The sequence below is a fragment of the Streptopelia decaocto genome (genome assembly GCF_964273445.1).
Source record: "Streptopelia decaocto genome assembly, chromosome: 2".
NCBI lineage: Eukaryota > Metazoa > Chordata > Aves > Columbiformes > Columbidae > Streptopelia > Streptopelia decaocto.
This window is the reverse complement of record NC_138655.1, coordinates 38,952,334-38,977,415: the sequence shown is the minus strand read 5'-3', so window position 1 is coordinate 38,977,415 and position 25,082 is coordinate 38,952,334. Positions and strand designations below refer to the sequence as shown.

Genomic DNA, 25,082 nt, shown 5'->3' with positions numbered 1-25,082 from the left:
GTCTAAGGGAGGGGTTAGGAAAGTGATAGAGAGAACTTACATCTTATCAAAAGTCTTCCTAATGTATTGGAACAAACACTGTATGCTAAGAAATAACTAAGAATACATTTGAAAGCATTTTGTTGGTGGTTACTTCATACCTTCATAAAACAATGAGATATAGCAAAGCTCTTCAGTTGCTGCCCTTAGGCATTTCTACAAGAGGGGCTTGGTGGGCAGCGGAGATCCCCAGGAGATCCCCAGCCTGCCGACTCTTTCCCCCGGGTGGGCTGGCCCCAGGGAAGGAAGACCCTTGTGTTTGAATGCCCTCAGAAGAGGGGCCAGAGGCTGCCCCGGGGCAGCTGTGCTGGCAAAACAAAGGTGGCTCACCAGCAGAAGGATGAAACAACAGGCTGTGACTAGTGTCTGATAGGGGGAGACTAGAAGATAACCAAGCCCAGAAGAAAGGTGGTGATGGTACAAGTAGACAAGTGTGGCATGTAGTCATGGACATGAAGTGTGTAAAGCTGAGTTCGAGGACTTTCTGGCACAGGTGCAATGTAAAAAAAAAAAAATACAGACACATGCAGTGGTGCCAAGTAAATAGATTGGGGTAATATGCACTTTTATCCACACTGCTCCCATCTGCTTATCTGTGCTGCTAGTGTGCTTGCTTCCAGTCTTCAGTGCAGTTGGGTCCTTTTGATTCATTGAAAAGCATTTTTGTATTCTTAGAAGCAACAGACTGGGGTTCACAGGATGTCCATGAAACAGGTGGTATTTCTGAAGCCTCTATTTACTTGACCCTTAGGTGCTGCAGAGCAGGCAGGAGAAATAAAAATCTTCTGGCCTGCTAGTCTTCAGCTTCATCTAGTAAAAACAAAGCAAAACAAACAAAAACTCAACAAACAAACACCCCCCCCCTCCCCCCAACCGCCACCACCAAAACCACAAAAAGCCCACCCGGACATGCTGCTTTTCTCTCTATAATTGTTTTTCCTTCCTCAGATTAAAGTGCACTTTTTTTTGATGTAACGTGTGAGAAGATGTACTTTATCTGGATTCAGATAAAGCATACTTTTATTAGAGGTTCCACAATTTTTTTTATAAAAGGTATCGTGTTTGAATTTACATATACACCTTATATTGTTATGGGATGTAGTAGTATCTCTCTCTTACATAAACATATACCTGTCTGTCTTATTACCTTTCACTTTATATTTCTACATATATAACCTGTTAAATAAGGTTTCCTGTTAACTCTTTTGGGGTTAAAGGGCAGGGGGGAAAAAGTACCAGAATAGAAATGCTTTTGCTGTTACTGCTGCTTGCAGCAGTGAAAGCACAAATGGAACTTTTTTGGTTGTCTGCGGTCAGAAGCAGCGTTTGCACCACGTATGTTGGTCTTTGATTTTTTTCCTTAGTCATAAACATGATGCTGTTTGTTCTGTGCCACTGTAGTTTAGATCTGATAATGGTAGAGGAACATATTGACAGAAGTAGATGTGAGCTAAGTAAGGTCTCTCCTAAGATGGTTCTCTGGGTGACTTTAAGTCTTCTGTAGAAAAACAAAATTTTAGGGGACATTTGTCTCTTTTAATTACTATGGGCAGACTGTAAGTGCTTCATACACTAAGTCAGGACTGTTTTGTCAGGTTTTATTTTTCTGTGTAGGGAAGAGAGTGTCAAGTGGAAGTTGAAGTTGGTACCAGAGCATCATAACTGGCGATACAGTGTGATGTAGGAACGGGTTACCCTTCAGGGAAGATGGATCTTTACATATTTGACGTTCAGTAACTGAATGGAGAGAATTCTGCTGGCGGAGGGAGGAGGCTGCTGCGCGGGGCAGTTTGCTTCCCCTCTACCCTTGGGACCTTAGATGTCAAAGCACGGCTGTGAAACATGTCCAAGAGGGAGGACGTTTGTGTTTTTACTATTTCAGAGCAACTGCTTCGCTTTCGCAGTGGAGCTGGAGGGCTGTGGGGAACGTGGAGGCAAGCACAAGAGCAACAGCTCAACCTGTGTATATGCTGAAATGTCCAGTTAGTCTTTACGATGCTTCTGTATTTAATAATAGCAGTTTCAATATTATTGTTTTGGTTGAATATGTGAAGGTGTTTCCCCTATTTCCCTTTTCCTGCAGAAGCTGAAGTATGGCACTAGGTCCTCTGGAAGCTGTTTCATCCTGATGTGTTCTTACTTTACTGTGTGACTTCCCTAACTTGCCTGGAGATCTGCAGCCACCACCTTGTTTTAGAGGGGTTGGAAAAGACTAGTGGTGAACCTCTTGGATGTTCTCTAATCCAAGGAATTCTGTAGTAAACTCTATGCATCTTCATAGCTGTGCTTGGGTGTAATTCATAAACGTAACTTCCCAAAAAGAAAATAACCACATGTTCAAATACAGGCCTTTCTTGGCAGAAGTTAGGTGTTAAGAAAAAGATGCTTATGGGTCATTCTACAGTAGGACTCTTGCTGATCTGCCTGTCGTTTTCCTACCTGTGTTATAGACTACACAGCATAAACTCTTCAAAACTTCTGTGGTAAATGTCACGTTAGCATGGTTCTGCCGTGTCGACTGCTTGATAACGGAGCGTACACAGAAGTGAGGTTTCCTTTGACCGTGGCTGTGCAGGGAAGGCAGACTTGAGGTAGACGAGTTGTCAGCATGAACAATATGGCTTTTGCCTGTCGAATTCAGTACCTAATTGTCCCACCCTTTCTATGCGTCTCTACAGCTAGCACTAGTAAAAATTTGCCAAAATAGAGTCCTTCACCACTCTACATGGTGATGGAGACTGGAGAGTCCTGGCTACTGTTGTGTAGTATTTAGGACCTGCCCTGCTTGCATTAGGAGCAATCTAATATATTACTTGGTAATGTGTACTGCTCTAAGCTAGTATATATTACAAAGATATCAATAACAAACCAGTAGTAATAAAATGATTGTCCTGTGGCCCACCACATCAGTTGTTATATGCCATCCATCTGGTAGCTATTGCAGTTGCTTAAGTGGAAAGCTAATATGAAGCATACTTGCTTCATTATTGTAGAGGTGGCAGTTGTCTGAGATTGTCTCATCAACCCTGGTGTCGATTCTGATCAATGGATGACAACCAGAGAGTTCTCTTACGGGACAAGTTACTTGTTTCTGACCTGTGAACAAACCATCAGTGCTCATTGCACCGGCTGGTACTCCATAGGCTTAGTAATATCTCTCACTTTATAGGAGCACAAAATGGTGTTGCTACATATGATTACTGTAAAATATAATGGGATGTTTGCTTTTTGGGTGGCCATATGAGTATCACTCATGTTCTGTGTCACTCCACAAAGTACATGACCAAAAAATAAATAATTCTTATACTGTATCTGTGCTGAGACTCAATTAAGGAATTCTGTATTTTGTACAGCATGTTTTTATTCTTCCATATACAGTAATTGGGTGATATTTTCAGCTCCACCAAATCGTCAATGACTGCACTTCTGCAGTGGTGGCTGAGGGAATTAAGATAGCTTTTAATCACTTCCACTCCACTGTTAGGATGCTGCTGGCATCAGAATTCTAGAGTTTTGATTCAGAGTTTTCAGGAAACTTTGTATCAGCAAGTATTAGCATTTTAATAGTTGCACCTGTTTTTTAAAGATCGCCTTCATTAATAGTAACAGAGCAGGAAGACTTAGAAAATTCTAAGACTCATTTAAGAGATAAAGTGGTATTTCAGCAGCACTTCACTTTTTAATGCATAGTGATTTTTAATTGCCAAATTGTGTCTTGCTAAGAAGATATTAATAGAATTCTTGGTTTTCATACGTTTTCATCTGTGTTTTGTAGAAGTGTGGCACAAGGTTTACTAAACTACAAGATTCCTGTGGAGTCTATTTGCAAAATAGACTTGTTTCATTCTGGTCTTGTGGGATGCCTTTCCCTCTATTGCAGGGAAGATCACTGACAACACCACACTTGTTTGTTTATAAATGCAAGTTGTAACTTTGGAGCTACAGTTTTTTGAGAGGGGTTTCTGAAGTGCTGAGATACCAGTTGTTTCTAAACAGCATCATATTGCCCAAAATATTTTAAGGTAGTACTGAGTATTTTCGTATAGTAAATAAAAAAGACATATCTTCAACTCAAGGCAGTAGTTTCACAGAAAAGGGATCATAATTCACAATGAAGGAGAAAAAAGTGATTAGTGAAACAGATTTTGGAAAGAGTCATGGGTGTGAGTGTAGTCTTGAGGATGTTTCTGGACTTTAGCTAGTATCTGAAAAAATACTGTACAGCTGTACTGTTGCTGAATGTAGTATTAGTATTTGGTTGTGATTTCAGAAGCTTCCTCTGGAGCTTTTAATAGTAATGTGAGCTTTGCAGACAGAAAGTGTCTGGAAAGTATTTATGTTGGTCTAGAAAAGCCAAAGTGTGCTGCACATGGAGGAGCACCAAGACAGGCCTAATGCTCCAAGTGTTGATGAGACAAGTTGAGAATTGCAGGGACAAGGCAACGTGTAGAGACGTGACACAGAAACTTTCCAAATTATTTGTTTGGAGGATAGTCAAGATGAGTAGTTTGTTCTAAATAATCCAGAGGGATGATGAATCCTTTCATTAACCTTTGAAAAGAATAATTTTGGAACAATTTTACATGTCGTAGCTTATAATACCTTGGGGACTGTGCTATCAGGAAGGATACAAATTCAAAACGAGTGATCTCTGTGGCACCGGGTAGAACCGCTTCCAGAAGCGATGCTGTAGCCAGTCTTCTGTTTTAAAAGAACTTTCCTAGTTGCAGGTTGCTGCTATAACTTTTTGAAAGTGAAGGTGATAATTTAATAGGACTGCAATTGCTGCAAATTAGAATATTCACTAAAGGTTTACCTAACGTGAAATTATCCATTGTGTATATATATCATATTGGAGAAGTTTGTATTTTGGAGCCAGTGCGAACTGACTGAGCATTTGCTCTACTGTTACACAACTTAGTTAATAAGCCAAAGTTCAAGAAAATTTAAACAAATTGTGGTTACAGTAGTTCTTTTTTAAATTATGGAAATGACCAGGGAGTTTTTAGTTTGGTGCTGATGTTTAAATTTCGCAAAGTTAGCTGAGTCACATTGCATACTTTGCTGTTCTTGCTTCATACTTCCTAAAGAAAGCTCAGTATTGGCTCAAGTTGCTGCTCGGCTGGGGAAGGGACTCTCAGCTACTTCCAGTGCTTAAGTGCAGTTGGTTGTGGTTCAGTCCTTGTTCAAGCAGCTGAAGGATTCTCCTCCTTAACCCCTCTCCCTGCCACTAAACCCCACTGGATTAATCCTATGTCTTGTCCATCTTGCTACTCCATGTAACAGGCCTGGGTTGAGGCAAAACATCTACCTGTGCTTTGGGCTGCGGAGAACGAGCTGAGCTCTAAACCTGTAAGCAGCTGGGAAATGCAGGCAGCGTCATTTTTAACATTTCAGATCTTGGTGATACATGTTTGGAAGTTTAAAAATAAGTTTGAATTCCAGAAAATGAGGTGTGTTTTTGTTTTGTTTTGTTTTGTTTTTCACTCCAGAAACAATTTCTCAAAAGATACTTTTGTTTAAAATTTGCTTGGATATTGTTCACAAGAGCATATTTACCAGGTTACATTACAGGTTACTGGGTAACCTGTTGAGCTGTAGATTATTTTAACTCCTCGGAGTTCCTGAAGAATCTCTGTTTTCCTCTAATAAGCTGCAATCTTTAGGAGTGTCCTGCATTGTGATATTGCATGTTAATAGCATTGATTAACTGTCGAGCAGTGGGAATTGATGAGAAAATGTCCATTGTAAAATTAAATGGTATTACTGCAGACTGTACCATGCTGCTGGGTAGGGAGGTGAGTAGCCACAGTAGTTGGTGGTAGGAGTATTAATGTGAGCTCCAGGTTTTTTCACATGATTAAAACAGGCCATCTGTTCTTTGTTAAATGTTTACAAAAACAGCTTTTCTCTAAAAGATTTAAAGAGATGTGGGTCTAGTAAACACACCAATATTTTCGAGCACCTTTTTCACCTTATTTCGAATAATACCAAAAATAATTCTGCTACAATATCAAATAGGATGAATACCTATTTGTGTTTAATCTTCACTGGTGTCTTTCCTGTGGAAGATTAAATTCTGTACCAACATACTAAATTGTGGCTTTGTTATTACTAAAAGCAGCAAGAGAAGTGATTTCTGTCAGGTATGCAAACAGTTTTTTCAATCTTTTGGTAAAAATTTTTAATATACTTTTTAAAAAAATTTGTAAATGGAAGATGGGTTCCTTTCATTAGAAATTGTGACCCTCCAACTAGAGTTAATCCTTTGTAGATTTCAAGAAGTAGAACTATTTGAAATAATTCCCTGTGGTGGGCTTAATCTAATATTTACTAGTGAAAGCCTGTTCTTCTTCCTCTTCTCCCTCCTTAAGAAAGAGCAGACAACTGGTTTGAGGTAAGAAAATGCATCTTCCAAGCTGCTTCCAAGCTCCTCACTAGATATGTGCTGCTCCTACACAGCTTCACACTAGGGAGCAATGTGGGGTTGTCAGTTAGGGACAAACCGCTTTAGCATATTGCAAAAGTGTAGGCACAGGCTTCCTAGAAAAATAAGGTTAATCACACCCATTTATTTGAAAGAGTGCTACAGTTTAAAAGTTCACATGTAAGAGAATTACAAGATGTGCCAAGCTGCAAAGCAAGTAGCATGTGGTAAAAGTAGTGTATTTTCAGTTAATAGGAAATACAACCAAAGCTTAATCAGGGCCGAGTGAGCTTTTTGTAGCTTAATGTTTTGGAGACTGTGGATGATATGAAACAAAACCATAGTATTTTAATTTGTACATTTGTTAATGCACTTGACTTGGTACTGCAAATAAAAGGCATCAAGGTTGTTGTTCTTTTGGTTTTTGGTTTTTGTTTTTAATTTTTTTATACATAATGTTTAAGTCTAATGTGTAGTCTAAGTTGTTTTAGAGCCTGAGGATGACTCTTGTGGATAAGCTTTTTGAGGTAGTAAGAATCTGAATTTTCATAGGATGACATCTCCCAGAATGAGTTACTGAGTCCTACAGTGCGGCAACAATTGCTGCCATTCTCACTCCTTTACCTTCTGGCCAGACCTTACATTAAAGCCACAAATGTCAAATCATGAAGGGCTGATGTTGCTATTGTGGAGACTTGAAAAGCTGTCTGCCTTACATTTGGATTTGCGTATGACTGTGCTGGAAGTCATTGTTCAGACTTCTAAAACAAGCAAACAAAAACAACCCACAAGTCTTAGAAAGGAGACAAGGATTAATTTTTTGAATTAGATTTAAAAGGTAGTGAGAGTACTCAAGCACGTATAAAACATCATATTGATTTCAGTGACATGGTCATATCACTAGTGAAGGTGCAACCTTGAAAATTTTATAGAATTAAATTTACAGGGCATTATTGGAGTTCTTATGGCTCTCAACATTTGTTGGCTTGCCTGTTTCATGTGCTTAAGGGGAGGAAAAATAAACTACCAATTTTGATTTCTTTTAGAAATTTGTGCCTTTTACATAAGCTTTTCGATAGTTGTAAAAGTCTCTCTTCATATAGCAAACAAACACTGCAGTGCCAAACACAAGGTACTTGCTCAATGCAAATTTTACAAATAATGGAAAGAAAAACTTAGATTTCTTATGTTAGACACAGCAAGTGAACAGTATTTAAAAAGAGGAACGGGTATTGGGGTGGACAGCTTGGTGAAGACATTGATGAAACTTGCACTCGAGGTCTCTGAAAAACGAAGGATGCGTGAAGTGAAATGTCAGATAATACAGAAATATATCGACTACCTTAGGAAAATGTAGGTTAAAAGTACTGCTCTGAAAGCCTGTGGATAAGAAGTAATGAGAGGTGATCTGTGTAATATTCCTGTAGTTTCCTACCTAAAAAGAAGTTTTAGACAGTACACATGCGTAACGGTCTGAGGTATAGAGGAGACAGTTTTGTTCTGTGTCACAGAATGAATCTGATGAGACATTCAATTCAGTCAACCAAATTCAAAACCAATTAGAAGATTTAAAAATATCTCTTAGTTTATGTAATGTATAATTGGACTGCAAAGCTCATTGGCACCACTGACTTCCTGGGATCAGTGTTTCCTATGCAGTTATCCAGTCTTTGTGAACTTTCCGGCAGGAAGATACATAAGTGTTATGGGTGACTGCAGGTTTCTAGAAGAGCCATTGGTTGATACTTGAGGATGCCCAGCATGAGATTGCCTTGAGGTGGGCCTGATTAATATGATGCTAATGCAATGGGTGTATCAGGTTTGCATTAGAACGGAGTTTCCATTGCAACAAAGACCCTGTTGCACTAAAGAGAATCTTAATAAACAGGTGGAGGACAGAAACGTGCAGAAGTCACCTTGGAAGTCCTTGGTTAAGACAAGTAGACCCAGATCTTCAGTCCATCACTCAGGCTTTCCCTCTTGTGCTGGAGTCTCTTTCATGAAGAACTGTGGTGTCTTGCTTGTACCATTCAAACCTCTGCCAAATGGCGGTAGAGTCTCATCTTCACTCTTGACAGCCTTGCTCCTTCTGCTGCTTGGATAGCTTCTGAGTCTGGGAGTGCACTCAGCAGGGCACAGTGTTTTTTGGCTACCGTAAAGAAATGCTACAAATAGTTATGACTGCACTGGTTCCATTTGTTTACATTCAAAAAAGTGTATCAATATATTTGGAAAAATACATATGCCTTTGCTTTCTCATGTAATGATATTAAGAATTTTATTTCTAAATCTTAAGTGCATTTGGTTTTGGTTTTTTTTTAGATCTAGGTGGCCAAAGTATAGGTCTCTGTATACCCATCAGTTCTCCATATGCTCAGGGGTTGGGTTTGTAGTCATTCATTTGCACGCTTGCCTCTCCTAAGGCCAGTTTGAATAAAAAGCAGAGAAAAGAAAACAACAAACAACATTACAGTTACACAGGCACTGCTATTCCTAGAAGTAAAATTCTGATTTGCTGTAAACCCTTCTTCTTCCCACTTCAATAGATCAAACATCTCAAATGGCTAGCCTTTGTGATCAAGGCTAATGGAGAACGCTTCCACCTAGAATCATCCCAATTTAATTTTTAGGGAAGAGAAAAGGAGAGAGAAAGAGGGTGGGGAAAATGCTCTGACTGTGTATGCAGTCACAAGAAAAGCATCAGTAGGGTGTTGTGCTGTTGCTTTTATTTTTAAAAATCACCATTGTTCTGCATTTATAACCATGGACAGGCAATGAGAAGTGGGTTAGAGCTTTGCTGCAAAGTCATGGTAGAAATTTTTTCATTCCGTACTCTTGGATCTTTGTGTAGCACAGAACCACGAAGAGAAAAAGAGTTGCAAATATATCCAGTGTGTTTAGGCCATGCACTTGACATTTGTGTAATTATATATAGATTTTAATGTACTTTAACTCTGGTGTAAACCTGATACACTATACAGACTTTGAAATAGGATGTTTTTACAGGTTCACAAACAGTTAAGGTAGTTCTCTGTCCAATCTTGTAGCAGGAACAAATCTGTTTCAATTACAAGTAGGGAGCTGTGGATCTTTTGATGTAAAATGTAACATTATATTACATTTTAAAGTGGCTTAATCCTTCAGGTGCTGATCAAAATACCTCCTGTCACAGCTGAAACAACGTAAATTGCCTTGATTAATTTTTTTTATAAATACAGCCTGTGAATATATTTATTTTCCTTTGCATGCCTAGAAACAAACCTCAACTTTTTTTTTTTTTTTTTTTTTTGTTTTCCTGGAAGATGAAATTCCAGTGCAAAAGAGTAATTTGTAACAAGTTATTCATTCTACTAACAACTATTTTGAAATATCTGAAATAACTGCTTTCCTTTTGCATGTAAATGTTGAAGACTGTAAATATTCTCTATACTTCCAGTTTATATACAAGCTTTAGAGTAATTTTACCCTTGCTATATCAAGAATTTCTGGTCATTTTGCTACTGTTGTAACGGCAGAAAGCTCTGTTTTTCTAATGTTTTACTGTACAATGTTTCAGATACGCCACTAGGTTATCTTCTGGTTAGTATTTTCTCCCTCTGTAACATCTTGCTCCAAAAGAGCAAAGTTTTAAAGTTGCAAATCTACAAGTTTATTTCTATTTGTCTCTCTCAGCATTCTCCGTCGGAACCCTTTTTAGAGAAACCAGTGCCGGATATGACTCAGGTTAGTGGACCGAATACCCAGCTAGTGAAAAGCGATGATTATCTGCCATCAATTGAGCCGCAGCCCCAGCAGAAGAAAAAGAAGAAGAAAAACAATCACATTGCTGCAGAAGGTCCCAGTAAAGGTTTTGGTAAGGAAGACTTTCCTGGGGGACTTGACAGCCAGAATCTAAGCAGAAACTCAGTGGATTGCTCCCAAGAAGAGAAGAAGAAAAAGAAAAAGCCTAAGGCAAAAAAAGAACCGAAGGATCCTAAAGAACCCAAGGAAAAGAAGGAACCCAAGACCCCCAAAGTCCCTAAGACCCCCAAAGAGCCAAAGGAAAAGAAAGCAAAAAATACCACGCCAAAACCTAAGACCAGCAAAAAGGCTAGGTAAGTCAGGAAACTTCTATATGTGATCAGAGAAAAACAGTGTGTTTGTGGGATTTTTAGAGCATCTGTGCTAAATGGCGTGGGTGGAGAGGAAATCTTGTTTTGTCATTTGTGTTCTACCATCTACAACATCATGTTTTTGAGGAACTTGGGCACATTTCTCTTGTTTGGCTTTCCTGTTTATGGCTTTACAGTTATTTTAAACAAGGTGGAAAGGCAGAAGGTTGATTTATGCGCCTCCCCCCCCCCCCTTTTTTTTTTTCCTTGCCTTCTCTCCCTTTTCAAGGCATAAAAATGTCTGGATGTGTTAGATTTCAAAACTAACTCTTCTGATTCTCATCTGTCTTTGTATGTGGTTTGTGTATTAAGAAATTTATTGCATCAGCACTAATATAAGTTTGACCAAATCCAGAGATGAAGGCTTAGAGTAAATAGATTTGATGACACTTTTCTCTAGATAAAGAATTCAGGTACTTAGCATTGTTACAAGTTGTACAGCCCTTACAGACACTATTTTATACTGACACAACCTATGGGCCATAAGCTCTGCTGTTAAAAAGGCATTTTTATATGGATATTGATGTATCCTCCCTATAGGGATTATATTCATTTTGCTGTTTCATGTAAAGACAATTTTCCTAGCAGAAAATCTTTGTGGATAGACCAGATGCTTCAACCCTGTTTCTTAACTGTTTTCACTCAGCGTCGTGTCCCGTTATCAGAATAGGCTTAAAGTGCTACAGAGTAGTATGAGAAAGAGCAAACTGCCGTTACACATGAGTAAATACGTCACAGATAATAACACAGATTCTTTCCTTACCCCTCAACTCCCTAAACACCATGATTATAAATGCCTACTTGAAAGAAAACTGAGAGAAAAAAAGACATTAAAGCTCAATTTTTTTTTCATTTGTACCTAGAATTTCTTACAACTGTTCTGAATTTGTTCCAAACATCTGAATCTGTTTTTCAAGATGTGGCCAGCGTTATAAAATATAACTTCCAGATGGAAGCACAGCCAGACTTGGTTAATCCAAATCAGTTTGCAAAATCCATTTGTATTAGGGTTTTAAAATTGCAGTTAATGAATCAGCTTTGCATATATTCAACAAGACTGACTATTGGTTTGGTTTGATACAGCTATATGGCTAAATGAGGCATGGACAGTAAGATGCTACTGTTTCTTTTGGCAAGAAAGAGAAGTTTCTGTGTTAGTAGAGACAGTGTTTCCTGAGGAATTTATAAACACTGGCTTGTAAAATCAAATGTTGTCCTAAAGAGAACAACATTATTAACTGTTCGGTAAATTACAGTTGATTAGCCTATCCTGTTGCAGAAGTTACTATGGTTATGTTCTAGACTGTCCTAAAGATGTAGCAATTCCATATGTAGCAATTCACAACGTAGAAAAACTCTTATGTATCTCAGAGTATGTGTTTTTGAAACCAAAATAGTGTATTGGCTAAAATAACATTTTTGTTCCATTTCCCTATACTCATAGGTTTAAAGGCCGACCAAGCCATATTGCATGGTATTGAGCACCTGCCAGCAATTTTTGCACCGAGAAGTAAAAAAGCCAGACTTTTCAATTAGTGCAGTTTTACAAGGTCTTCACTACAGTGAAGCTTTGTTTAATAAGCAATGGTTAGAAGGAGTCTGCCTCAAAACCAGGCATGGGTCCCTGTGCCGGACATGGGTGCTCAGAGCTGGTCTGTCCCGTCCACTCAATCCTAGTATCTCTTTGTGCATCTTCTCTGAATCTTGGGACATGCCACGCAGATTAAAGGAGCAATGTTTCCTTTGAAGGAACAAATCCCTGCTTGCTTCACTGTAAGAGAGTCAGTATCTTCTTTCCCATGCAATGTGTTTCGTCCTTGTGTAGCTAGATGACATGCAGTATTCTAGTACTAAGCCCTGTTGCTTTACCTGTGAGAAATGTGTTCGGAGCAGCATTAAGAGCATTTGCTGTTTCTTATGCTTACTAAGATGTGTGGAGAAAGTCCTACTTTTCCCATAATGGGCTTGTGTCTTTATTACCAAATGCTCTCTTGAAAACAAGTTTGTTCTCGTTTTGTGGTCTTGTCAGCTTCACCATCAAACTTCTTTGAACAACTCTTGAGACTGTGTTGGGATGCTGTGCTGCCAGCAAGTTTTAAAATGGTGAAAGAAATTTGCTTACTTTGGCAATATCATAGACTGGGGAACCTGTCCAGTGATAGATCATTGAATCAAGTTTTAAAATAAATCAACAGTCCAAACGTTTTATCGCTCAACTCATAGCATTTCAGCAGCACTAACTCTAGGAAGTATTACAGTAGCTGAGATGAGTGAGATTAATGTAAGTTAGTATAGATTATGGATAATTATGTAGAAGTAAAATATTTTTATAAAGTTAGTATCTGGTATGTGTTTACTACTACTGCTTATACTGCTCAGTATTTTGCTTCTAAGCATTGAAAGGAGTAGTGTGATTTTTTTTTTTTTTTTTTTTAAGATTTCTAAATGCTGTGCAAAACTAACAGTTTTCATTCCTGAATAAGCTGATCAATTTTAATAGAAGAGTTTTGCACTCATGTAAAATTCAGGTAAATAAAATCAGAGATAGGAAATGTATTTATTGAAGTGCAACAGTTTCTTGGACAGAGCATATAACAAGTCCATGATAGTTAATTTTGACACAGGCTGTATTAGAGTATACACATAGATAAAAAAGTAGTACTGAAGTATCTTAACTGTGTAATTTATCGTCACTCGCAATTTAACCCTGTTATTTCAGTTCCAGTTTTGACTAACAATGTAATCCTTTTCTTAAACAAACAACAGCAAAACTCCAGAAATTTCATCCTTCACATCTCTTCTGTCTTTGGTGTAAATTGTGACAAAATGAGCAGCCTGCCACACTGAAATGCACCTTCATGTGAGGGACAGCAGTCAGATTAGAGAATGGAAGATGCTGATTAATTTCATGCTTGTTTGAATTGTGTGTCCTATGGCATCTTAGAAAGAAAGAAAACACACCCACGCGGGATGCTGTTATACTGGTGATTTTGAAAGAAAGATCACACATTAACATTGTACTATTACACTTGTAATGGATATTAACCCAATCCTGCCAATACAGAAAGACAAATACAGTGGTAGCTGGAAAAAAAAAATTGCAAAACAAATCTATTGTGGACCAAACCAGTCAGGTTTGAAAGCAAAGTGTAGGTATACTTAGGATCACAAATGAAGGTTTTTCATTAAATAGTGTGGGTGCTCAGTATCATGTGGACTCTTAATGTTAGGGAGCCAGCTTCAGGCACATGCAAAGCAGTTTTTTCCAAAAGTAGATGGACAGGCAAGTAGTCCGACTGAATTGCCAAGTCATGGCTCAGATGTCTGTTCCTCCTGTGCCTGTCCCTGGAGGAGATTGGGACCACCTGTTTGAGAAGATCAGGCTGCAGCACAGCTGATATCTTTCCTGCTGCTTCCTATGAAACCCTAGAGAGCAGCCGCTGATTATGGTGGGAGAAGCAGTAACTATCTGTGAGGGCCAAATAGCTCTTTGCAGGAGCTCGTCCCTCTTCCCATCTCTTGGAAGCAGTGTACTGTGTTTTGCAGAGCTGCTCTTATCTGCTTCCTCCCCTCCCTGTGGCAGGGGAAACTCTTTGTCCTTCCCACTCATGCTGCAGCAGCCTGGGATGCAGAATAGGGTGCGTGGCTTGCTGCTCTCAAGGGGAGTGCGAGCTGTGAGCGTCATTACCTCTTCTGGAGGGAGGCAGAGACAGAGTATTTTGGTGCACAGATTCCCTGTTTGCTGTATTGGAAAGGGGTGGCTCCCGGGTGTGGAAGCGGGAAGAGGCTGCGGTGCGGGCAGCAGGACACAGCGCCCTGGGGAGCTGGAGAACAGGAAGAGAGGTCCTGAGGCCGTGGTGGTGGTTTCCACTCCCGAGCGCGGATCATCCTGAGCAAGGCAGGAAGGGGGTGCCTGTGGGAGAGAACAGGAAACCGTGCGAGATTTCCATGTGCGCGTCCACTGGGGCTGTTCCTGTTCACACCTGTCCTCATCTGCCTTCTGAACCTGCCCAGCTGCCAGATATTTACCTCTCCCTTTGCTGCAGGCGAGCCTTGCAGGCTTCGCTGGGACCAAAATGTACTTCTTAGTGGTTTGGCTGAGTTTTCAGGGTGGGGAAAAAACTTCTTGTCCTGTTGTTTTTCCTACTTTTGTGGCAAATAAAAACTGGTTTAAAAAAAGTTTTGATTACAATAGGAGCTTTAAAAAATAATTATTATTTTCCTCAGGTAAGGCAGTATAGAAAGTCTGACAGGTTTAATGTTTTGAGATGGTGGGGTTACTTTTTTTTCTGCTTTTGATGGACCACAGCGGATGTGTAACATTTTTTTTAAGCCAGGTTCCAATAATTAATTTGTCACAGGATAATGTTCCCAAACAGTAAAATAGGGATCTATAGTCTGTCTGACTTATTTTAGATGTTTAAATTACAGAAAAAAGCATCATCCAAATCCTGATAGCCATCATAAATTACAGTGATAAACATATCTGTCAGTTACCGAGATCTGATGAAGTAGTTGAACAATGTAAACATGCAGGCTGATTACTTTCCCACTTAATCCTGTGAAGCATGCCATGCTTTTTGAGGTATTTTTGAGTCAGATGGTTTGGCCCGGACAAATTCCTGGATTTTGACCCAGCTCTGTAGGTGGCTGCTTGACTAGCTGACACAGAACACACTGTCAGAGTTAGGATACTTGTCAAATTGTAATTCAAGCTTTATTTTCAGTTATCCTTCTTACTGTTTTCCTCTTTGGCCTGTTTTCCTTCATGTTGTTCACTCATCTGACCGTCTGCAGGTTGTCTTCTTACTGATCCCCTTCAGTCAGTGTGCTGTGCAGTATCTGGTGATAAGAGGATGCAACCAGAAAGTGGTATTGGACAGTGAGATTGTAAAACATCTGATCTGAAATGTCTGTGTTTGTGTCACTTGAATAGAAGGACTAGTTTTAACTGACAGTTTTAAAATATTTTAGCGTTTTATGTGTGGCAAATACTACTTTAGTTTCTCTCAGATTTCTAGATTTGAGACTGGATGTCATCTTGCCTCTAGTGGGACTTGGCTAAATTTTGTGTTCAGGCATATGTAAAAACAAATATGAGAGAGAGTTGTCTAAATGTGTATATTACAGCTTGCCTTCCTTGTTGCCAGATTTGGCAAGTACTGTCAGATGTGTATCCAGAGTTTGAGTATTGACACACAGATGCTAACGGTAATGCCAAAGTGTCTAAGAAGAGGGTTTTGCTACCTATACTTACATGCAGAAGGGTAATTCTGGTCCAGGCTAACACCATTCCTGAATTGCACAAGTGTATGATCTGCTGGAAAGTGGAAAGGCTGAGCAGGTGCATTTAATTGTTAGGAACAGATCACGCTGGCTCTGTGGGAAGACTGAGAGGAACAACAGTTGCTGGCAATTTGAGGAAGCTGAGGCTCCTGCTGACCAGGTGAAGCTCCTGGGTGCATGATGCACTGGGAAGCCTTGCTCAAGGGGACGGCGCTGTTCTTCTGTAGTTTATTTGTACTTCACCTGCTTTACTTGCCTTGAAAGAAACTGTAGCTGTGCATTTTAAAACAGTGATTCTTCTGCTGAGTTTAGAAGTTAAGATTCCTGGCGGAGCTGCGCACAGGCTTTGTTCCGCGGCTGTTTCATGTGTCTGTTTTTAACTGACCTGGCAAGGGGTGAGATTTGCGACTGTGAATCGCTCGGTCCGTGTCTCCGTTACTGGGGCTGACTCGATATGCCGAGGCAGGGCTCGGGGGTGTATACTGAGGTCATTAAATACTCTTAGGTCTGAGTCGCTGCCACCGCGAGCAGAGAAAGGTCTCACAGAGGCTAGAGAGAAGAAACCTTTGTCGGGGTGGACCTGCCGGGGCCTTTGTGTGTGCCTGGGCGAGGTGGCGGCAGGTCCGCCCGGGGCAGGCAGGGCCTCGTTAGCGCTTCCTGGCCTCTCAGCAAATCGATACTTTATCAAACCTCGGCCACGCCGTGCCCCCCGACTTTAAGCCTGCTCTTCACAGGCGGCGGTGCGACGGCCGCTGAACTTAATTGCGCGCCTCGCTCTGGTTTACAAGGGGCGAGAAGCGCCAGCCTGTCAGCTCACTTCACCTGGCGGCCGTCCAGCTCCCCTGACAGGCTCACCTTTGATTTAAACAAATTCGAGAAATACGTAAAGTTAGGGGGCTTATTTTTTTCTTTTTATGTTTGGTGGGGTTTATTTGGAAGCGGTTTCGCGGTGATTTGATAAAAGGCGGAGGGGGGAGGGGGGGGCGAGGAGGGGAGCCGGGGGGAGTGGGGGGTGTCGCACAGGACGCGGCCGCGCAGGTGCCGGCAGCGCCGGGCGCTGATTGAGGGAAGCAGATGGCTGCAGTCGGTGGCCGCCAGCCAGCGGAGCAGGTGCTGGTCACGTGGCCGCGGGTTGCCCGGGCGACGCGAGCGCTCTCGGCGCGCGGATGAAAGGCGAAGGGGGCCCCGCTTCAGCTGCGGCTTTGTGCCATTGGCGGCACATAGAGCGGAAACTAACGCCGCGAGGGGACCCGCGCCGCACCGCGCGCTGCCCCGCGCGCCGCCCCGCGCGCCTCCGCTGTCGCGCGCCTCAGCGCCGCCTCACCTCAGCGCTTGGCCAGGCACCGCGCTCCTTCCGCCGGGTCAAACTTTCCCCCTTTTGCCCCCCCCTTCCCCCCCCTTTTTTTTCCCCTTCCCCCCCTTTTTTTCCCCTCCCCCCTTTTTTTTCCCCTTCCCCCCCTTTTTTTCCCCTTCCCCCCCCTTTTTTTTCCCCTTCCCCCCCTTTTTTCCCCTTCCCCCCCTTTTTTTTTCCCCTTCCCCCCTTTTTTTCCCCTTCCCCCCCTTTTTTTTCCCCTTCCCCCCCTTTTTTTCCCCTTCCCCCCCTTTTTTTCCCCTTCCCCCCCTTTTTTTTCCCCTTCCCCCCCTTTTTTTCCCCTTCCCCCCCTTTTTTTTCCCCTTCCCCCCCTTTTTTTTCCCCTTCCCCCCCTTTTTTTTCCCCTTCCCCCCCTTTTTTTTCCCCTTCCCCCCCTTTTTTTTCCCCTTCCCCCCCTTTTTTTTCCCCTTCCCCCCCTTTTTTTCCCCTTCCCCCCCTTTTTTTCCCCTTCCCCCCCTTTTTTTCCCCTTCCCCCCCTTTTTTTTCCCCTTCCCCCCCCTTTTTTTCCCCTTCCCCCCCCTTTTTTTTCCCCTTCCCCCCCCTTTTTTTCCCCTTCCCCCCCCTTTTTTTCCCCTTCCCCCCCCTTTTTTTCCCCTTCCCCCCCCTTTTTTTCCCCTTCCCCCCCCTTTTTTCCCCTTCCCCCCCTTTTTTTCCCCTTCCCCCCCTTTTTTCCCCTTCCCCCCTTTTTTCCCCTTCCCCCTTCCCCCCCTTTTTTTCCCCTTCCCCCCCTTTTTTTCCCCTTCCCCCCCTTTTTTTTCCCCTTCCCCCCCTTTTTTTCCCCTTCCCCCCCCTTTTTTTCCCCTTCCCCCCCTTTTTTTTCCCCTTCCCCCCCTTTTTTTTTCCCCTTCCCCCCCTTCTTTTCCCTTCCCCCCCTTTTTTTTTCCCCCCCTTCCCCCCCCTTTTTTCCCCTCCTTTTTTTAATTGTCACAGTTTGAGGTGTTTTCCTTTTTTTTCTAATATTTTTCTAATTTTTTTTTTGAGAGGAAAGCTGTGTCACACCCTGTAATTTCACGACTACAAACTCATTTCCAAAACTCCTACTCTTTTCGCTTGTAAATTTCACTTTTTTATTTTAAGTCAGCACAAGTTTAAACACAGGCTGCAAAAGAGAACAATACCACAGCCGAATTGTCTCCCGTCCCAAAGTGACATGTAACCATGTTTCTGTGGATTTTAAATTACATCTTCAGTGGGCCAACGTGCTGATTGAAATGAACACGCTTAAAGCTGGTGTGTGTTTGGGAGGTTACAAGGCTGGGGATTATGAAGGAAAAACAAACCACAGGCAGCATCAAGGGGATGAAAATAAAACGTTGAGGGTGCAGAAGCAGTATAAAAGTGCCTGTCACGCTGTTTGGTGGCCTGTCCTTGCCATTTGTTAGGTACCAGCACACAGCTCTGCTCTTCAACATCTCAGCAACTTTCCACAACCAGCCTGTCAAACGGGTAACGGGCCAGGGTGGGTTGACCATAGAGGGGGAAAAAAGACTGGTGAGAGTCAAAGGGTAAAGGTGTTTAAAATTACTAACTTGTACCATCAATTCTTCTTTTGTTGCCATTTAAAAATTTGACCCCCGCGATGCTGAAGGTCATCTCAGTAATTTCATGACGATGTATTTAAAGCTGCGTTTTTATATGTGTGTCTTCACCCATTTTCAGGCCTCGGAGTGCAGGTGGAGAGATGTGGTCCCAGCTCCTCAGGTGGCAAATGTTTCCTTGGGGAAGGAGGGGGAGAAACAGTCCCTAAAACCTTCCTCTGCCGTCAGCGGATGTAGCTTTCTGGTATTGTGCAGATGCTGAGATACCAGCTGGGTGCTTTTTCTGCCCCCATACAAGCTGCAATTGCATGTGTTGAGGCTCTAGCGTGCCCTCAGAGCTGACACAAAAGCACCTTTCCTGCTTGGAAATAGCAGGGATGGTAGAAGAAAATAAAGAATTTTCTCATTCGATCCTTTGTTTTGGTAACACTTCCTCTGGCTCTGTTCACCTAGTCCGCATAGTTTAGTATCAAGTGCACGAGTAATCCTGGTTCTCTTCACATGTGTCAGGTTGCCCAAACACCGCTTTCAGCAAGCGCAGGTTCTGAAGAGAGCAGATCTTTCTTTCCAGTCTCATTTTTAGTTTCTTGTTAAATACATGTTCAGTCTCAATGTCTGAAATCTTGAAGGAAAGCAGAAAGGTGTCCATTCTTAAGGAATAGGAAATTTATAATGATGTCCCAAGCATAATTGATTTTACAGTTATGTTTAAATTCTTAAATAAGGAGGGCAGTTGAAAATAATGAAGTCACTGAAAACAAACGTTTTGCAGATTAACTATTTTGTTAAGCACATTTTGCTTACATTTGCTTACATCAGTATAAGTACTGATTAAAAAAATACCTCTGTTTCAGTAACAAGAAATCAGAATCGGAAACTAGTGCTGCGAAGAAAAAGGTGAACAAGGGAAAGGAAGGTTCTGAAAATTCAGATTTGGAAAAAACCCCACCACCATCACCTCATCCTGAAGACGAAGATGACCCAGGGGTTCAGGTAATGCTGTCCTTCAATGTAGCTTTTGACAATTTAGATTCATAAAACAGCAGTTCTCACCGTCAGAAAAAAAGGTATTTGGGTATTTTTCTCCTGTGTTGTTCAGAATGACACATGAAGAAAATGAGAACTGGAAATCACTGTGGTGAATATGTTACTAAAACTAGTACTCTTCATCATAATTTTGCTTTGCAGTCTTGTTAGCTGCAGATATGTGTACGGTGCTGCTGAGTTTTCACATGTTTTCTTCTGTCACTGTTGCAATTACGGTGCTGAATTTTCTGCTCTGTAGACTGAGTGTACCATTGCGAGGTCTTGCTTACAAGCCTTGTGTTTCTTCTTGCATTGGCTTTGCAAACCTTCTGAAATCGAGAATAAGACATGACAAAGCAGAACATCAGAAACGTGCATGTTGGGGACTTGTAACTACACTGCTTCAATGGTCAAAGGGCCTTTTTGCAGGACTGCCAGTCATTGGTGAACACTGATAATTTCTCTTGGCCACTGCACACGTATTGCTTGCTGTCCAGACTTTATTTCATATAAAGAAGATGTGAAAGTAGAAGTAGCATATATAACAACTGCTGTGTGTTCTGTTATTAGGCCTGTTAAGAAGTGGTCAGCTGGCTTGCTTCTGCTGGCTGTGTTCAGAGTGGGCATTAAAAACAAGAATTCCCTCATGAAGGGGTAGAGGCAAATTGTGATGGGGAAAGTATGGACTCCTAAATAGTCATGCTAGTATTACTGAAATCCATTGCATTCATCCATTGCACATCAGCTTGTGGATGTGTTGCTTCCAGTTAGGAGAGATGCTGAGACTGGTGATCACTTAAAAATGGTGAAAGCAGCCTGGTGAAGAGGTTGGCAAATGTGGTTTATGCCTCTCTTCTTACTTTTTTCCAGAAGGATGAAGAGCATAGTGAAATGAAAGCAATTAAAAACAAAAGCAACAGCAACAGAGTGTTATTCCTGTTTCATGTAAACCATGTATAATGAGTTAGAAAAGCTGAGTTACACCATGCAGACATTAACATCTTGGAAGAATGAGTTTTCTGTCCTGTGCCACAAATTTCTCTAAGCCTGATTAATGGTGCTGACAAAAGTTGTAGGAGAAAATTTGGAGCTTATGTTTTTTTGGGTTCATTTGCAGATGATTCTATATTGTCTGCAGTTCAATATATATGCATGGTTGCTTGTTTTTGTTTTAGTGGGACAAAACTTTCTCTTTGTGACACTCAATTGCGTAATGAACTTTACATTTGAAGTATTTTTTTTTTTCTCTAAGAACCAGTGTCAGGGTATTTGCATCACTTTTTAATTAAATGTTATAAAGTATTTCAGGTAAATTTTGTTCTCTTAATACTTCCTCACACTGTACATGTTATACTGCACTTACATGTCTTTGCATAAACTTAGGGAAGGGTTACAACCCTATACGCTAGAACAGCTAGAATTAATAAACTTGTTATACATTTCCCAACTGGGATTGGTATTATGTAGTTGTCTAAAACACCATTTCATTCTTAGTTTTAAATACTGAGGCTTCTGTAATGATACTATGTAGTAACACATGAAGTGATGCTTTGGTAACTTGTGTGTTACCATTGAGATTTTCTATATTCCGTTATCAAACCTATTACTCACCTTTCCACTTACAGATCAGTTAATGAGCAAAATATAATCTGGTGCAGGTAAACGTATGCACAATTTTTGACAACAGTGCATAACCATTGCAAAGCCTCATGTGGATGTTACAGGAAACAGGAAGCTAACCAAGACAATAAAAATCAAATAGACGATTACCATCATACCTAAAAAGGTATGCTTTCTAATAGTGAAATGGAAGAAGATACTTTTGGCATCAAAAGTAATGGTAGGACTTACCTATTGAGCCAAAAGAAAATTGGTATTTTCCCATCAGTGATTATGGAAATGATGATGCAAATTTGCCAAGTGGAATCTATTTTCAAATACAAAAATACTGTTAGAGTTCTGTGGGAACCCCTGTAAGTTACTGTGTTAAAGGTAGAAGCCACATCACCATTGTTTAAAAGGGTGAGGTAAACCTAACCTTTGCTCAAAAATTTCATTTCCAGTTAAAGAATTTCTAATTTTCTGAAGTACATCAGATATTTGTGTTTTAAAAAGTATGATTAACTATCTGAAAGTAACTATATGACTTTGTATATTGAGGGACCCAGGTTGATAGATCTGTTAAACAAGCTACATAAGTATTTGCATGTACTGGTGAAGATGTGTTAAGCTGAGAAAGATGTAAAAATAAGTAGTGTATCAATTCAAAAAGATTTTTGTAACAGTTAATATTTGTAACAGTTAATAATGTTTTTATTACATACATCAGTCCATTGAGATATTTGATGTTCAGTTGACTGTTTCCTTCAACACCATATGCTCTCAGATTTTCAAAAATATAGAGCCTGATGCAGACTATCTGGGAATTTGAATTTTATTGTTGCAGAAAATGGTGTCTGGCACTGAGCATCAAGTTGGAAATTCTGTCAAATTGCATGCTTGTGTATCTTAAAGATTGTTTTCTGCAGCTTCTATTAAGCTTTCTCCCATTCTGGAGATGAGGATATGGGGACACAGAAACTAAATTTTCAGTTTGGGGTTGTTCAAGTTTTTCATTCTTCTCTGTTTGGGGTTTTTTCCCATGCGGTGCTGCAGGATGTCTTTCTGGACAGTGCTGGGTCAGTGGAGTAAGGAAATCGTATTTCATTGTATTTCCCCTACTAAGATAATCTGGGTACAACTGGGCGGATGAGGAGAGCAAGAAAGCATGTTGTCACTGCTTAGCAACACTGTGGCCTGTGCTGCAGAAAGGTGGTGTTTGGTTCCTGCATTGGCCATCTGTCAAAGTTTGTTGTAGATGCAAACTGAGAGGTGCAACTTCTTAGTTTTTAATTGCTGTCTGAGATACACTTTCTCATTTTCTAATGTGGTTTACTAATGCTGAAAAAACAAACAAACAAACACCAAAAAAAACCACTTTCCAATTCAGAACAAGCATGAATTTTTTTTTTTGTTTGGTTTGGTTTGTTTTTACAGAATTTAAGAGCAGCTAACAGGCAGGGATTTAGAATAGTCGTGTCTTGATTCCACTATTTCTACCAGGGTGCTGTAAAAATAATAGCATTCTCTACACACTAGTGTATTGGAGAAACACAGAAGTTTTCTCAGTTATTCAGCTGCTTATCAGTGTTGTTTCTCATCAAAAATATAAATGCTTTCTGTTTAGAAGCGACGCTCCAGCAGGCAGGTGAAGAGGAAGCGTTATACAGAAGACCTGGAGTTCAAGATTTCAGATGAGGAGGCTGATGATGCTGATGCTGCTGGAAGAGACTCTCCTTCAAATACTTCTCAGTCAGAGCAACAGGTCAGATACGAGTGGACTGGAAAGGTGGCTGTAACTGCATCATTCAGAGTTCAAATACAGGCCCTTTTCCTGAATGACATTCATCCATGGTTGGCACAGTGTGCCAGAAGGCATTAGCTATTTATGTAGAAAAAAAAATACATTAGTTCATGGCATTATTTACAAGCTGCTGATATGTAGTTTGGAAATTAATGGTCTCTGCCTAAAGGAAACCTAAACTGGACTGCTAGGGGCCTTGAATTTATTTCTGTGAATTCAGTGGTCTGGCTTCTGTGACTTTAATAAACCACTCAAGCTTGTCCCCTGCTGCTAGGCACCATAAGAACCCCTTTATGAAATTACTGCCTTGTAGTACCCAGCAGGGTACACTTTATTCTCTGTGCAATGTAAATGATGGATAAAATAGTTTGAATAAGATGAGGAGTAATAATGTAGGAATGACTGTTGTAACAATCTCATTGTTTCGTAGTGCTTTTTCAAAGAACTACTTCACTTAACTAACTGATGACCTATTGGAGAATACATATGTGTTCTTTGGTATTTCATTTGGCAATTTGTTGAGCCCTGTGAAATACTGTATGTGATCTCCATTGTTAATTGTGTCTTATCAGAAGGAGAATTTGGTAGGTTTGTCTGTAGTTATAACAGTGAATTAATGTAATAGAGATTTGCAGGCAGTTTTGATAGCTGTTGTGTGGACACTTTCGTAGCCAGTTAGGGTTTTTGAACATCTTCTAATATTAAGACTGAACGGTACTGAAAGTCTGTTATTTTAGGACAGGTGAACTGCCCATATGATTATATCTGTGTGTCTGTCTATGACACCCTAACTGAGAGAGCTGGAGTTGTATTAGCTCTTAAAAATGGGCTTCAGCAAGTAACTTTCAGTACTTGGTTGTGGTATTAAATCTATTTGGATCTTCCAAATTCTCATGTGTATTAAACTCCTATTTCAAAAAACAAACACAACAACCTGAAGTTTTTCTAATGAAAGAAGTCTTTAAGTAATGAAGATGTGCTCCCATAACTCTTGTATGGTATTTATGATGCAGGAATCTGCTGATGCTGAAGGTCCTGTTGTGGAGAAAATCATGAGTAGCCGTTCAGTCAAGAAAAAGGTAAAACAGAACAAAATTTAATTTTTTTTTTTTTAAATTTGTGCTGAAGTCCCTATTCTTAAAATACCTTGGATATTCCAAAATCAAAAACTGTTTTATTGTATAGAGGTTCTCTGAAAGTGTCTTTAGGTGGTATTTAACATGCTTTTGAATAGACATACATAAACCAGATTATTTGTTTAGTCTTCTACTCATACTTTGCATTTTTTTCAGCTGAGAATTTTGATTTTTGCAAATATACATACCTGGGTGAAATCTGTGGTGCTCTTTGCTTCAGAGTGGTGTTTCATGGGAGTTTGAGGAGTGTGAGAATTCTCCTGCATCCCGAGTTTCTGCCTTTTGTAATAAAGAAAAAATCTTGCCCATAATTTTTCCATCTGTTGATAGTGGTTGTGCCTAGCACCCAAAAAACAACTTTACATGCAATCAAGGATGTTACATGTACGGGTGGTTAATATCTTCCTTGTCACTACACCAAGATGGTGAAAGAAACATTCTCTTTAGTGAAGTGTGGTTCTCTTAATTCTGTCATGGTTGCTAGTTATGTTCATGTTTTGCTTACAGGCTCTTCTAATCTGCTTCACAACTTGATTGACCTTTACACTTCCAAATTGTTAAAAACTCTGTGTAGGAAGTAGAAAAGAACTTGTTCCAAAAAGGGCAATATTATATTTTATAGACTCTTTCTTGTAGCCCATTTTCTGACTTGTACTGCAGTGGGGCTGAAAACTGTCTGATTAATATGATACCCGTGTTGATCT

At 40.5% G+C, this 25,082-nt stretch overlaps 1 protein-coding gene across 4 annotated transcripts in view; it reads left to right on the top strand.

Annotated features, from left to right (window-relative positions):
* Positions 1-25,082, top strand: part of CHD7 (chromodomain helicase DNA binding protein 7) — a 132,570-nt gene that overhangs the window by 63,248 nt on the left and 44,240 nt on the right. For all 4 annotated transcript variants that reach the window (XM_082045020.1, XM_082045021.1, XM_082045022.1 and 1 more), the window contains 4 exons: positions 10,139-10,560; positions 19,668-19,806; positions 23,066-23,203; positions 24,256-24,321. In XM_082045020.1, coding sequence (XP_081901146.1) covers positions 10,139-10,560; positions 19,668-19,806; positions 23,066-23,203; positions 24,256-24,321 — 765 coding nt within the window. The remainder of the gene's footprint in view (positions 1-10,138; positions 10,561-19,667; positions 19,807-23,065; positions 23,204-24,255; positions 24,322-25,082) is intronic.